Genomic DNA, 14,340 nt, shown 5'->3' with positions numbered 1-14,340 from the left:
GTCCTTTGCAGTTATCAACACCATAGCTTAACCTTTTGAGACTGTTCTTGTTGCGAGTTTGTAATCGTGGTTAAATGCACTTATTGTAAGTGCTAAATAAAATGTAATGTAATAATTTGCAGTTAGCAGCTGTTTGCGCTTGTTTGCACGTGTTCAGTGCATTTCCGTACTCACAAGGACAACAAACATTCGTGAAATGATGGAGCTAATAGTTACATTTTTATTTCCAAATACATTCAAACAGATCAATAAGGAATAATTACAGTGACAATCAGCAACTGCTCTGTTAAATTAACATTGAAAAAGGCACAAAAGCTGATGTCGTAATCTGTATTGCAGAGCAGTTCATCTGCAAAGCCCTGCTGCATAAATAATATTACCAGCACTCTGAATCTTGTCACCTGTCGCTGTTTCATGTAATCCTCAAACTAAATCTCAGCTAATGATTTAAATCAGGCTAAAGTAAACTTCTGATTTAACAGAATGAAGTCTTTCAAAGCCACTTGATTAAATCTGTTTCAGTGGAAAGTTAATTTTTCCAGTATTTTAAGTTTAATTCGTTTTTTTTAATTCTACAATAAATCTCCTGGCTTGTGTCCAAAGTCAAAGGTTAAAAGAACCTCTTCAAAGAACACATTAAAAGTCCCAATTACCTCAATAAATCTAAGTGTTTTAATGACTAATGATTAATGACTTGTGTTTCTTAGCCGATTGGCTTTCCTTCCAGAACAGTGAAAATGTCCTCTAAGGACTTGTGGACACACTGCAGGAATTCATGGACGTTGCGAGTCGGGTAGCTGGACACATTGCAGCCGATCCAGTCGTCATGGACACCATAGCCAACTCCAAAGCCGTCAGGTACCACCGGGGCAAAGCCACCAAGATTCACAGCTGGACTGCTGAGAGTGCTGGTGGAAAGGATGTTGTGGTTGATGGCAGCGTAAGCTGGGTCTGTGTAAAGGCTGTGCAGAGGCTTGCTCTTTGAATTGGCCAGGTATCGCAGGGCAAACAGGTGACGGTCAAAACCTTGTCCTAGTGAGAGAAAAAAGTGGTTGGCACAGAAGTTCAATCATAGATTATTTTGTGCACATAAAGTGCAACCCAGTCAACATAAGATATTAGTTGAATATTACACAAGTTCTAAACCTTTGAATACATGTAGAAATGTCTGATACACACCCATAGCTGCTTCTTTGGTGAGCTGCCCATGATAATTAGAGCATTCACTCAGCATGGCCTGTAGTTGCTCCACACTGTGTTGTCCTGGCTGGAGAACGAAGGCGTGTGAACATCGTTTTGTGTGTATGGTGGCTGGTCGGATGGTTTCTGTGCGGCCATGCCTGAACGCTGCAGTGCTACAGGACTCATATGTGGCTACTGTCTGTCCATACTGCCTCAGGAAACCCATCTGAAAAGCCAGCTGGGCTACAGCATCTGGACTTATCTTGCTCTTCTTTAACTGTGTCTTGCCACCTTTCTTAAACTCCATGGCATCAATGGTGAGTGTTGATACAGTTGAGTCAAAGTTCTCTTTGGCTCTTCTGATGCCATTCTCCAGCTCGCTGTCCAGGTTGAACTTCAGTCTGCGCACAGCAGAGGCTGAATCCACAGCAGCAGCAGCAGAGCCCGGGTTTACCAGCGGCTGTTCAGTTGTATCTTTGAAGATCTCATTTTGAACTCGAAGTACAGCTACGCCGTCACCCCAGGAGTGCTCAAAATTGATAGCTGCCTGTCCATCTTTGGTCAGAATGACTGTGAAGGACTTGTCAAACCAGCGGTTGCAGCCGTCGCCATGCAGCATGTTGTGGGAGATGTGGATGTGGTCCCTCATGCTTTCATCATCCAGGCTGAGACAGAAAAGAGCGCTGTCAACACTCCGTAAATCCTCTGCATTTCCAGCAGCTATCAGTTTGTCCCTCAGCCCGGCCCACACATCCCTGTTTTCACTGGTCAGGACCCCGAGAGGAAAGGCAGCTGCTGGCGTTGGGTCGGACAATATGTATTTCAAGTGGGACTGAATCTCTGCAGGCTTCACCAAATTCCCATCCTTGTCTACAATGTCAAACACATACATGTTGCCTTTCCTCATAACGAGGAGATGTCGCGCTTTCTCGTCGGTGAAGAGCTCATCTCTCCCCTTCTTGGGGATGCGAGTTGAATTGAACAGGCGAAAGTACTGCGACATGTCCAGGGGGTAAGCATTCACCATGTAAGCTCCATACCAAGCAAGTGAAGACGGGACCCAGCGGATGAACCTTTTGAAACCGTCTGTGTTGCTCTTTGCAGGGTTGAGGTGAAAAACCTCTGGCTCTAGTAATCCAGCTCGCAGTGTTTTCATGAAGCGCACAGCTGAACACACTACATTGGTCGCCCGCACTAGCTGGTCATTGTACTCGGCCTTAGGGTCAGGATTGAAGGACATGAAGGGGTTGAAGTTCAGCACCACAGAGTCACGAGCCGACAAATACATGTCAAACCATGGCCCTGAGAAAAAATTAATGATATAACAAATTCATTATTGATTGTATGCATTTGAGATGCTCAATATTAGGGTAGTGAGTGTCAGAATGACACACTCACCTGAGATGTAGCTTGTGTGTTTATTGTTTTTGTCCTGAGCAACCAGTTCCTCATGCAGCTGTTTCCCCTCACCGTTTTGGAAATCATGTGCAATTTTCTCTGTTGTTCTGAGGATTCAGAGTTTAGATTGTTGCATGCACGATTTGTGTAGTTAGTATTGAGCAGTACATTTCAAATCTTAATAAAAAAGGTTCACTTTCCTCTCTGAAAACTTACTTGAACTGGTCATCATCCAACAGAGGCCTCTGGGCAGCTAGATACTTCCTGACAGTATCATCCAGCTTTGGTATGGGAAGTCTGATCATAAAAAAAACAAAAAAACGAGTGACCAAATGTATCCTCTTCGGTTCAGTGAATATGAGATGTCGGTAGATGTCATGCCACGGCCCCCTAGTGGTCATCGACCTCAAATCAAGTGTGCACTTTCACCTACATTCAGTATGCACTTTGAACACCTTGCTACATCCATCTGCCATTTCCAAGGTAGTTCGGATTTAAACTAGAACCAATATGTTGTTAGAGTAATGTTAAAAATCCGTCTGATAAATATGACATGGGTTTTCTTACCTGGGTAAACTCTTCTGATAATGCATCGATGGCACAACACTTTGATTCAAATACTCGATTGACTCCTTCTTGCTGCTGTAGTGTCTCGTGTTGATGCTCAGAGCAGCAGTTCTTAAATAAATCCCGGATTTCCTCAGAGAGGCAACACATTGTATTGGAAGCGGACTGGCCATGGTGCTGTTAGCAGACTGAATGCCTCTTGGGTTATTGACGACGTAACGTAAATCACACCGGCTGAAGCCAACGGACAAAAGAAACAACTAAAGAGACATCCGCGTCACAGCTCACCTAGACAACTGTAGCAACCAGCATAAGCTGACGAGTATAATAAAAGGTTGATTAGATTAGAAATAAACAAATACAAACTGAATAGACAAACCCGGAAGCTTAGCTAGCCAAAACGGTCACGTGACTTCTTCTACGATTGCTTACCGGGTAGGCTGTAACCACATGCGCAGTAGAGCAGAAGCTGAACCGTTTGAAGGTGACAGCTCGAGACCTATAATCAATAAGTTATAGCCGAACGGCAGGAAGGTGTCTGGCTTTGAGGCTAATTTTATAAAGTGGCCAAACAGCGGGTTTACAACTTTTGAGTTGCACTTATCGCCATTTCCAGCGTTATCGTCCTTCCTCTGACTGAGAAGGCTGGACCCGAGCTTAGAGACCTAAAGCGCTGGTCACTGGGCCCGAGAATCAAAAGTAATTTGATTCAACAATAGAAGATCCAATAATTTAGGTTTATAAAGTAGAGAGTTGGTTCCACTCAGATGGGTGGAAAACAACAGATATGGTGCTGATATACTCAGACTCGGCCCTAACTTTACAGTCTTAGCCTTCAAGATACACTGTAGGTGATAGATGCCTCTTCCTGCCACTGTAATAAGAAAATGAAGATCTGTCTCATAATTATGAGATGCTAAGTCATAATGATGAGCTGCTAAGTCATAAGTATAAGATACTAAGTCGACATTATAAGATAGTTAAGTCAAAATTAGGAGATAGTAAGTAGAGTAGTAGACTAAGTAGTAAACCAAAAGGGGCAAGAGCTGTTGGACTGAGATGATAAATGGAGGGATCTATACCAAACTCAAAAGGATGTCAACATTACCAGGGTAGGTAGTGGGCACAGGAGAGCTATTTCATCCATCCAGGCATGAACAGTATAAATTTGGTGATGATTATATAACTCTTTGAGTTTAGGCAGTAACCAATAGTCCATTCAATGTAAATGCATCACATGTAAAAATCAGACATACAGTATGACATTTAAAAAGCACATTCACCATTTAAAAGCTTAACATTTGAAAAATTCACTTGCTGTGAACCATCCATTTCCAATATATTACTTAGTAGTCTTGTGGCCAGCAGAGTGCAGTGCTTTCCTGATTTGTAATTTAAGATCACTAAGCTCTATAGTCCCCCCCTCTCTTCCTCCCACACACACACACACACACACACACACACACACACACACACACACACACACACACACACACACACACACGCACACTAGGACTAGGAGAAAGAAGCCCAGACAGAAAAAGAACAGGCCAGCAACGCCTGGCTTCTTGTGTTGTGCGGGAGAGTGAGCGAGTTAGGTGCAGAACTGGTGAGATTTGTTTGGTTGTCGGCCTCCACTCATGCTGTGTCCATTGAATGCAGTGCCATTTTCAGACCTATACCCTCTTTGCATAGCCTTTGCAGACAACACAAATCAGCACATTTAAATTGTCGACATCCGGCTGTCTGATTGGATCACATCCAGCAGTTTGCACCTCTTAATGAAGATGCTTGCCTCATCACATTTTATTAGTCTGTATAATTTAATACTGGATCCATAGAACATTATAGGAACACTCTTCTAAGTTACAAGAGTTACACGTTTTTTGCATTGATTATTCAACTCTAATGCAAGATGTATGTGACATGCTTGGGACAGCATCACTGCTTTTGCTAAATTGAAACTATGGAAGCCGGGACAGCTGTCCAAAACTGAATAAATCTCCTCCCCCATTTCTACTTAAAACGTTTTGAACAGCTCCATTAGAAAATCTGCATAACTGTAAACAATATAGCTTATACACTAGGGTGCATAGGAATATTATTTGCTTAATTTTCACTTAAATGTTTACTCAGATTCAACGATGTGGCTCTGAAATGAGCACAGAAATTAAATCAGTACCTCTCCTGCCTTTAGGAACTAACTGTCTGTGAGTGTTAAATCGTTCAATACAACTGTTGAATGTACGCTTAATTTTTCTACAGACTCTTAAAACCTATACTTCAGTTATGTAATCCACATCAACATTTGTCTGTTAAATTATGGGGTTATGCATTTCAGTGCATATGGATATGGTTAGGATTGATTGGAACTGCATCAACTTTAGTTTATTTATTTTTTAATTCTTTATTCAGCAATTGCACACTTACATTTTCCTAAATTCTTGTTAAGAAACGAAAAGGTACATTTAAACCAACATGCCAGAGGGGTAACCGCAGAGAACACAAAATATACATTGAAAAAGGCAATTAATTAAAAAATTGGTGTCCCTTTTTTATTGTATGCACAAATTGATTGTGTAATTAGAAACACATATGACAGGCAATGCATGCAATTACTGTTCTTATGGCCTTTTTGTTGGAACAACATTGAACTGCACCAACTCAAAGAAATTTTCAGGACTGTGGTGTTTAGTTATCTTTTGGTGGATTAAACTCACAAAAAGGTTTCAAAGGTGTCCGCATTGATTTTGAAAACAGATATATATATATATATATATATATATATATATATATATATATATATATATATATATATATATATATATATATATATATATATTAGTGGCAGATGTAACAGTGTAGCATGTACAACATAATGATTTTCGAGTTGACATATAAGTGGGACTGTTCGTGACTCCTCTGTGTTATCTGGCATCGACACGTCGAGTCTGAAGATCAATGACAGAGAGAAGAAACAAGGAAGTTTAGTTCGCAGCAGCCAAAGTACAAGCTAGCTTTTGACTAGCCTCACTTCAGTTTGCTCTGTTAGACCTGCGACAAACCCCCTGACAAAGTTACCCGAGCGTTACCGTCACAGCAACATGCACGAAACAAAGACACGCAGGTAAGAGGGCGGCACGGTGAATGGTTTTTACCGAGACACGTCGAGTGACGCGGATTTGAATGGAACACCGAGGTCACCCCGTTGTATCAACTTCGTGGACAATTAACGCTAAATGTCAATCAGACAGCTAACGTCTCCATGGCTACGTTAACGTACGTCGAGGTCCCTTAACTCTGGGTCTCTTATACGTGACTGTGAGGCTTTAGCTGATGTGGTTACAACATGCTAGCCAGGTGACGTAACTGCAGGTGCATTATTGTGCCACTAGTTACGTTACCTGGTCTCAAGCTGTCCGTGCTGTGCAGTGTTAGCTCAACGAGCGAGAAGGAAGATGGTGACATCCTGGATTTAACCGACTGTGAACCAGGCAGTGGAGGCTGCGATCTCTGGTGCACCTTTTTTTTTTTTTTTTTTGTTAATTGGGTGAAATTTGTGTGTTTTTGTTGAGTCCCGTCAAAGTATTTAACAGGAGGGTGGTGTTTACGTGTTATGATCTGGATTTTGACATGGTTGAACACATGACTTTAAGGTTACTGAGATCCAATGGCAATTGTGTATAATATATACAACATATACAAAAGCATTCAAAGTAAGGTTTGATCAATGGTTGTTTTGTCGTCTGTAACATATGATGTTATGTTACTGTGCTTTCATCACCTTTTTATTTGTTATTGTTCACTGTACCGGCTCAATCTCATAACTTTGCTTTCCCCCGTCTAGGATTATAGCCATTGACACCAGTGCTAGTGACGGACTGGAGGGGTTCAAGGCCCATACTGTGTTCCAGGAGATCAACAAGAAGCTCCAGGAGGTGACTACATGACTTACAATTGCTGGCAATGCTGTTCATCTCAGACCTAGGACCTTATACTGTTATCACCTGTGAGGGCTACGTATTCTCTTTGCCTTTCTTTTCAGTGTTCATTAAAAAGGAGGCTCAATAGTTTTGTTTTAAGTAATTTGTTGCACCTTTTAGATTTGCATACACATTTATCAATCCATCTAAACATATTCAGTGTATCTAAGACAAGTTAATTTTGTTTATTAAATTAATTAAGTCAAATGTAATGTAATTTATACAGCCCAATATCACAAATTACAAATTTGCCTCAATGGGATTTACATGCTGGACCGCATACGACACCCTCTGTCCTTAGACCTTCGATTCGGATAAGAACAAAACAACTTTAATAGGGGATAAATGAAAATAAACAACGGAGCGAACCCTCTCCCAGGACAGACAGACGTGCAGTCAGTGCTGTACTCCTGCAGGGCCCATAAGCCCCATGGTGGCACATTTTAAATCACTTCCTAAACTGCCATTTCATTTTGAATCCATCAGACAAATGGTTTCCTCCAAAAGTCAGTGTTTTGAAGCAGTCACCTCTGGATGACCTCAATCACACCAGATTCATCTCGAGCTCGCCGGCAGCGCTGTCTTTGTAATGAATGGGATTTGTCATCAATGAGAAATTGGCGAGAGCGGAGCAGGCGGGATACTTAGAGGCACGGCTTAGTGTAATATCTCAGGGACTGATCAGACAAACAGATGGAAGTTTTTAGATGCTGAGCTTAAATTTAGTGAGAGAATCTGTTGTCCCACTTTTGTTTTTATATATTAGTTAAATGTTTAGAAGGGAGTGGATTTTTCTCTTGTTTAGGCAGATTTAGAGTAATATTCCCTACCATTTGGTATATATCCAGCTGTGTGTTTTCTAATTTATTAAGTGTTTCTCAAAAAACAAATTGTGTATCCTTCAGGTCAGCATCTTTGTTGCATTTTCCTTCCTGATAAAGAATGGCAGAGCCATTTTAATTTGTTAATTTACAATTTAACATCCATGTTTTCTTAGACTCTTCATTGGAGAGAGAGAGAGAGAGAGAGAGAGAGAGAGAGATTTTGTGGGGGGGGGGGTCACATTCTGTACATTTTCCATAAACATGGTCCTATGCATTCATACACAGATATACAGACCAATAACTGAAACAATTTGAAATGTTTTTCATAGAAATTGTCCTGGAACACATACTGTATAGTGTCACATATGAAAGGATGGAAGGAATATTTAATGACCTGCTTGACAATGAGCGTATAATACATAAAGATAGTGAATACTTAGTTTACATGCAATACAGATGCTTTGGGGTTTACTGTGTGTTAAAGTTCTGTGTACTTTAAACAGGAAGGGGAGCAGTTTGTGAAAAAGATCGGGGGAGTGTTTGCCTTCAAAGTAAAGGACGGCCCAAATGGACAGGAGGCAATTTGGTTTGTGGACGTGAAGAACGGCAAAGGCTGCGTTCACAATGACGCAGGTAAACGTTATCAGGTCTTTCTTATGTCTGTGATATAACAGTGGGAACACTATAGACATATATACTCATGTTAATATTCAACTGTGGGTGGAGGTTTAAAGTTCAAGGTCTGCGCATGATATTTTTCTGCTCAATCTGTGTATCATTTATTAGATGTTTACATATGTTTTTGCCTCAACAATACCTGCAAGTGACTGAATAGATATCTATACGATGCATATTCCTGTTTTTGACTGAGCCGTGCGTGTCTCTGCCTTGCAGCTAAGAAAGCCGACTGCACTATTTCCATTTCGGATACAGACTTGTTGGCCATGATGACAGGGAAGATGAACCCACAGACTGTGAGTATTCAACCTCTGTGTAGTTGAGGCGAACTTGTGTCCATGTGGTGTGGATGGTGATTCTGTTTCAGAGGCGGCACAAGTTTATCCTTTTACTGGATCCGTACTTGCACTAAAAAACTACATTTTGGAAGAGACTAGTGTCCTCATGGCAAGTTGTACAGGTAAAAACTCCTGCTGCTGTTGTGTAGCATCCCGCTGCGGCCATTGTGCCTGAGCCCAGGCAGGTGTGGAGTCGACAGAATCAAAAACTGTCAAGCTTTTTTAAAACTGGCGAGGAAAATATTTACTTTTATTGCCCTTTGCTATTATAGTCTAATGAGAGATGAGCACAACATTGGACTACAATGATTTTCCTTTTTATTGAAACGAAAAAACGTTTCTAATAATTACATCAAATGAAATACAGTGACAACCCATACGAATTTTGATTTGCTCATATAGATAAATAAAATGTATGCAAATATATGATTTAAAAGCTGGCTTTGTTGAGCCTGTCATTGCATTTTGATGCCCAGAACAGAACCACCGCTACACTCAACAAGCAGTGCTGTCAGAACACCTCCTTTTGATAGTTGAGCTTGCGTGGGATTAGTATTCCTTATTTCATGTGCCATTTGTGAATTTTGGCAGATATGTGTATTAGGGGGGGAAACTAAACCGATGCATTCAAATACTCATTTGGAAGTTGAATTCTATGGCAATGATCAAAGCTTCTACGCATTCGGGTAAGCATTAGAAGAAAGCTTGGATATATTTGTTTGTATTTCCAATGCTGATGATTCACACCCAAGTCTGATCTCATCTCCGTTGCATCACTGCAGTCTTCTTTTGTCGACCATTTTGCTCAAAGCGATGCAGGAACTGCCATCTAAAAATCACCCTCACCACAAAACTGAAGAAATAAAGGGTGATTTAATCTCTAACCGGGAGAGATGGTTCATACACATTTTGTGTGTTTTTTATCTGACTGGGTGGAAATGGAAAAAAAAGCATGAAAACGTCAGTGTCACAGGTAAAAAAAAACAGTTTTGAGATGCATGCCATCGAATCAACAGGTTGTTTCTCCAGTTGGATGTAGTACTGACAGGTTATGTAGTTGCGCCTGGGCTGAATTGAAAAGGAAACCGTGTTCTGTGTCATTAATGGCTGATTGTGCCAATTTACCACCCTCAGACCAGAGGCTGTGTGGGGTGAAAACACTAGACAGATTTGCTGCATGCAGCCTAAACAGGGGAGATCCCTCACCATTAAATGAGATTGGTTTCATGCTTTGAAATACGGGATCTGTGTGCAAAAAGTAACTGAAAGTTCTCTTTCAGCACGAGATATTCTCTAATATGTGAGTAGAAACAGTGCTTTAAAGGGCAAGGCGCTCAGCAAATCCCATGAAAAGACTAAAGGCACCAATGAATTGATCCTCCTAACTAGTATTACTTAAAACCTGATCCATCCTATTCTTCTGTGCCAGAGAGCTCCATCCGTCTTAAAAAATACACAGCAATTTATTTAGACTCAATCCCACATACGCACAATAATATTAAAGATAAAAATACGTTGCCCTTTTTTTCATTGTCCGTTTATCTCTTCATGTCACAAATATACGTAACAAAATCCGAACAAAGTATTGTTACGTCAAATCCCACTCCTGCACATTCTACAAAATAATATAATCAAATCAAATGAGACATTTGGCGAGTAGCTGAGCCACAGCTGTCATATAATCAAACAAAAACAAACAAAAGAAAGTATTGTCTTTATGCAACAAAGGGTTGCACAATGAAATGCGGCAACAAAACATTTATCTGGGCAATATGGCCGACATATCCATCCATTCATTTGCTTCTGTTTATCTGGTGTCGGGTCACAAAGGTAGCGGGCTTAGAAGGGTGTTCTGGACGTCCCTTTCCCCAGCAACGTTTTCAAGCTCTTCCTCTTCCAAGGCGTGTTTTGGAGATCACTGGGCAAAAACAAAATGCAACGTGGCTGAGATCAAAATCACTCCAAGGCAACTTTGCCTCTTTTCAACCAGTGAGCTTGGGCAACATGGAGAGAGGCCGGACGCTCTTGTGACACAGTCAGTTAGAAAGATAGAAACAGTTGGGGCAAAGCCAACAGTCCTCTGATGCTCTCACTTCTGTTTCACTGTGTGTGAATCTGCAGCTGAAAGTAGTCTCCAGCAAATGCACTATTATAATGTTGCCTAAAAAAAACCACTCACACACACAGAAATTGTACAGTGAGCATCAATGTTATGATTTTAACAGGAGTGAGAAACATTCTTGTAATTGGTAATCTATCTCCATTTCTGTTTTAGGCAGTTATTGCATATACACCTCTTTTCCGTAAGGAACCTCATCTCCTAAGTCGCATCGCTTCTGATCTCCATGCTGTGTTTTCCAACTTTGAATTGTTCTGCTCAACAGCAGTGAGTCATGAGGCCCACCAAGGTTATTCTTACTGGAAGAGTGACATGACGACGCACCCCCTCTGCCAGCAACTCCACAGCCATTTACCGTAATTACATGCATCAGGAGTCCCTGTCACAGCACTATGTTCTAGTTATGAAGGAACAGCTTCACCTGCCCCAAGAACACTGTTTCTCTGCCACTTTATCCCTCGTCATTTTGACCGGTTGACCTTTGATGCGTGACGTTTTAGCAAAAGCAAAATACAAAAGCAAAATAAAAACTTTCAGCTCTTCCATTCGCACAAAAATATCTTCCTTCTGAGAATCAAATATTCTCAGAATCTAAGAGTCGATTTATTACCTCCTGCACTCCAGTCCACTAACATGATTTCCCTCTTACTCTACCCACCCTGTGTGCCATGCAGTTTCCTGACATTTCATAAGCTGTTTGTTGCCGCTGCCCCACTTTCCCTGGGTTGAGTTAATCTCCCACGGTAACTCTTAAAACTAGCAGCATGTAGTCCCAATACAGACCAAACCGCGCATCGGATCCAGAACCGTCTGGCTGACGTTTTTTTTTTTCTTCTTTTTTTCTTTCCCCCTCTCTGACTTTTAGGCATTTTTCCAGGGCAAGCTGAAGATCACAGGAAACATGGGACTGGCCATGAAGCTTCAGAGCCTGCAGCTGCAGCCGGGAAAAGCCAAGCTGTAGAAGAGACATCGAAGCGAGCTTGTAACTGCACTTTGGAACCGAACCGAGTTAACCACAAAGAATTTAACAACAAGTCTGGTTTCAGATCGGTGTTAAAGGTCTGTGAAGCTTATCGTCACTGGAGCGAACCACTTTCTCCCACTACCGACATCACTGACCGACCAGGGGGTTAGTCAGCAGCCCTGCCAATATAGCTGGCGAAGAAGTTAGATGGACTAACAATGAATCCTCTAATCAAGTACCTCCTAATATTCTGTTAGTACACTAGAAAGAGAGAGAGAGATGCTCCCTACTTCTAGACACTAATTCAGTTCATGTCCAGTTTTCTGGACATGAACATAACTTACTCAATTGTCTGTTGCAAAATAAATCTTTCTCTGAGTGTATTGTGTCTGGAAATGCTTTGAGGAGAGCAGATTGATTGTCATTTTCGGAAATCATGGACACAACCTTCTAAGTGCCTCCTCGTCTCAGACTCTGTTTGCTCTGAAGTTTTTAGACATTTTTGCCAACAACATAGAAATGTTTTTCACTTTGGCCGCCCAACGTTTTAACAGAGGGAGTTGTCGTTTCCTGCTGTACTATCATTGTATGGATGTCCAAAAGATTTCTACTAAATAAATTTGTCTGCTGCAACGTCTATTGGGTGGTCTTGACTTGGGTCTGTTCTCGAGCGGTGATTACATTTTGCACACGCCTTTGACTTTGTGTGTCTCATCATTTCAAAGACCTAAACAAAACAGCCAGAGTAGTTTATCTCTGAAGAGGCACATTGATTTAGACTTCAGAACACGCTGGCCCCCGATTTCTAAGTTGAGGGCTTCACGACTGGGCCCCTGAGTTTGTTCCCCTTTTGGAGGGCCTTGCACTTTTCCAACACCGCTGCGACCTTGTTCCAGACTGCCACGCTGTAGTTTTTCCTTTTGTAAACGGAGGAGCGTGGCTGAGCGACAAATCCGTCAAATAGCTCTGACCCAGATTCCTCTGCAGCTTTGGTTTGCCTCTTGCCCTTTTTTCGCAGCAGTGTTATTTCTTTGGTCACTAATTACTTCTTTTGTGCGGGAATGAGATTTCATCTCATGTTTTATTAAAGTTCAAGTAGGAATGTTGGCACCACTTTTTTATTTCAACAATGCTTAACAAGAAGAACAATGTCATAAATTCTTTAGAGACTGATTTTGAAAACATGTGGTCAGAAAGGCTGAAAGAAATTGTCGAATCACACGTGTTTTTTTCTCTTACAATCTCCACTTTTTCCCTCCAAAAGGAGACCTTAAAAGGGCACTCGACCAATTTTACTCATGAAGATCACGTAACTCGTCACAGAGAGTACTACTCGGTTTGTAAGAGCAGTGTGTTGTCTAGTCTGGCAGGGTTATATTGGCTTTGAGACAAATCATAACAGAACGAATGCCAAGCGGGAATTTTAACTGCGTGTTAAGAGAGGGCTTATCAACAGATGCTTTTACGGGCAATGTAGGATTAATCGTTTTTAGGAGCGTGACACAAACAAAGGGGACTAGCGTCTAATGTGCTGTGATATTTTTGCATTAGTGCAGTAAATCAAGTCTCCATACAACTAAACTCCCCTCTCTCGGGGGAAAACGTTTTTTTATTAAACAATTTGAAAACACGCGGTGGTAAATTTAAAACGAAAAGCAAATTCTTAAAACACAACCAGCTTGGCCATGAACAGCAGTCTCCTGGGTAAAAGCCCTGTGTTCCTGATCTTCCAAACATCCCCGCCTCCTCCTTAAGCAGGCCACTGAATCATTTTAAACATTTCTGTTATTCTAGTCAGACGTAATCCACGTCAAAACACGCTTCCCCTCTGAACTGAGCGTAATTCACAATGCAGTTTTGTTGTGCGAGAACATCATTTCTAGGAGACCGGGCTGTTGTCACCATGACCCCGACCTGATTAAAATGTTTGCTACTTTCTCAGAGTTATGTAACACAGCAGTGGCTCAGCTTGTATACACGTCATTGCTGTCCTGGGAAATGATTATCTGCTGCAAGATGGGCCGTGTTGTTCGCTTGCTTGCAATATAGAAAACGACAAATAGACTGCCCGCTGTAAATGCTGCACGGCGTAATAAAAATCACACTTGCGGGATTAGCGGAGTTGGTTTAACAGTGATGACTAAGAGGGCAGCAGCTGAGGAGCTTTTATTGGAGACTTTTTGCATCACAACCTCACTAGGTGGGACTTGAAGCCTTGTTTTGTGGTCTGCTTTTACACAAGCCATGGAAAGCGGCCCTGTAAAGAGCGGTGCTCAGTAAAAGAGTT

General features: G+C 41.5%; 2 protein-coding genes across 2 annotated transcripts; one reads left to right on the top strand and one right to left on the bottom strand.

The window, feature by feature from the left end:
- Positions 1-206: 206 nt before the first annotated feature.
- LOC137793613 (carnitine O-palmitoyltransferase 2, mitochondrial-like) lies at positions 207-3,543 on the bottom strand. Its single transcript, XM_068589882.1, has 5 exons — positions 3,148-3,543; positions 2,797-2,877; positions 2,581-2,687; positions 1,180-2,484; positions 207-1,032 (listed from the first exon to the last, which is right to left on the bottom strand). Exons 1-5 carry the CDS (start codon positions 3,318-3,320, stop codon positions 704-706), a joined length of 1,995 nt encoding a protein of 664 aa, XP_068445983.1. The 5' UTR covers positions 3,321-3,543; the 3' UTR covers positions 207-703.
- Positions 3,544-6,099: 2,556 nt separating this feature from the next.
- Positions 6,100-12,690, top strand: scp2b (sterol carrier protein 2b). Its single transcript, XM_068589513.1, has 5 exons — positions 6,100-6,274; positions 6,995-7,085; positions 8,458-8,587; positions 8,849-8,928; positions 11,955-12,690. Exons 1-5 carry the CDS (start codon positions 6,252-6,254, stop codon positions 12,048-12,050), a joined length of 420 nt encoding a protein of 139 aa, XP_068445614.1. The 5' UTR covers positions 6,100-6,251; the 3' UTR covers positions 12,051-12,690.
- Positions 12,691-14,340: the final 1,650 nt, after the last annotated feature.

The sequence above is a fragment of the Clinocottus analis genome, unplaced genomic scaffold (assembly GCF_023055335.1).
Source record: "Clinocottus analis isolate CAN_PGR_092001 unplaced genomic scaffold, fCliAna1.0.p SCAF_23, whole genome shotgun sequence".
NCBI classification, from domain to species: domain Eukaryota; kingdom Metazoa; phylum Chordata; class Actinopteri; order Perciformes; family Cottidae; genus Clinocottus; species Clinocottus analis.
Note: the sequence above shows the minus strand (reverse complement) of the source record. Positions and strands in the feature narration are given on the sequence as shown.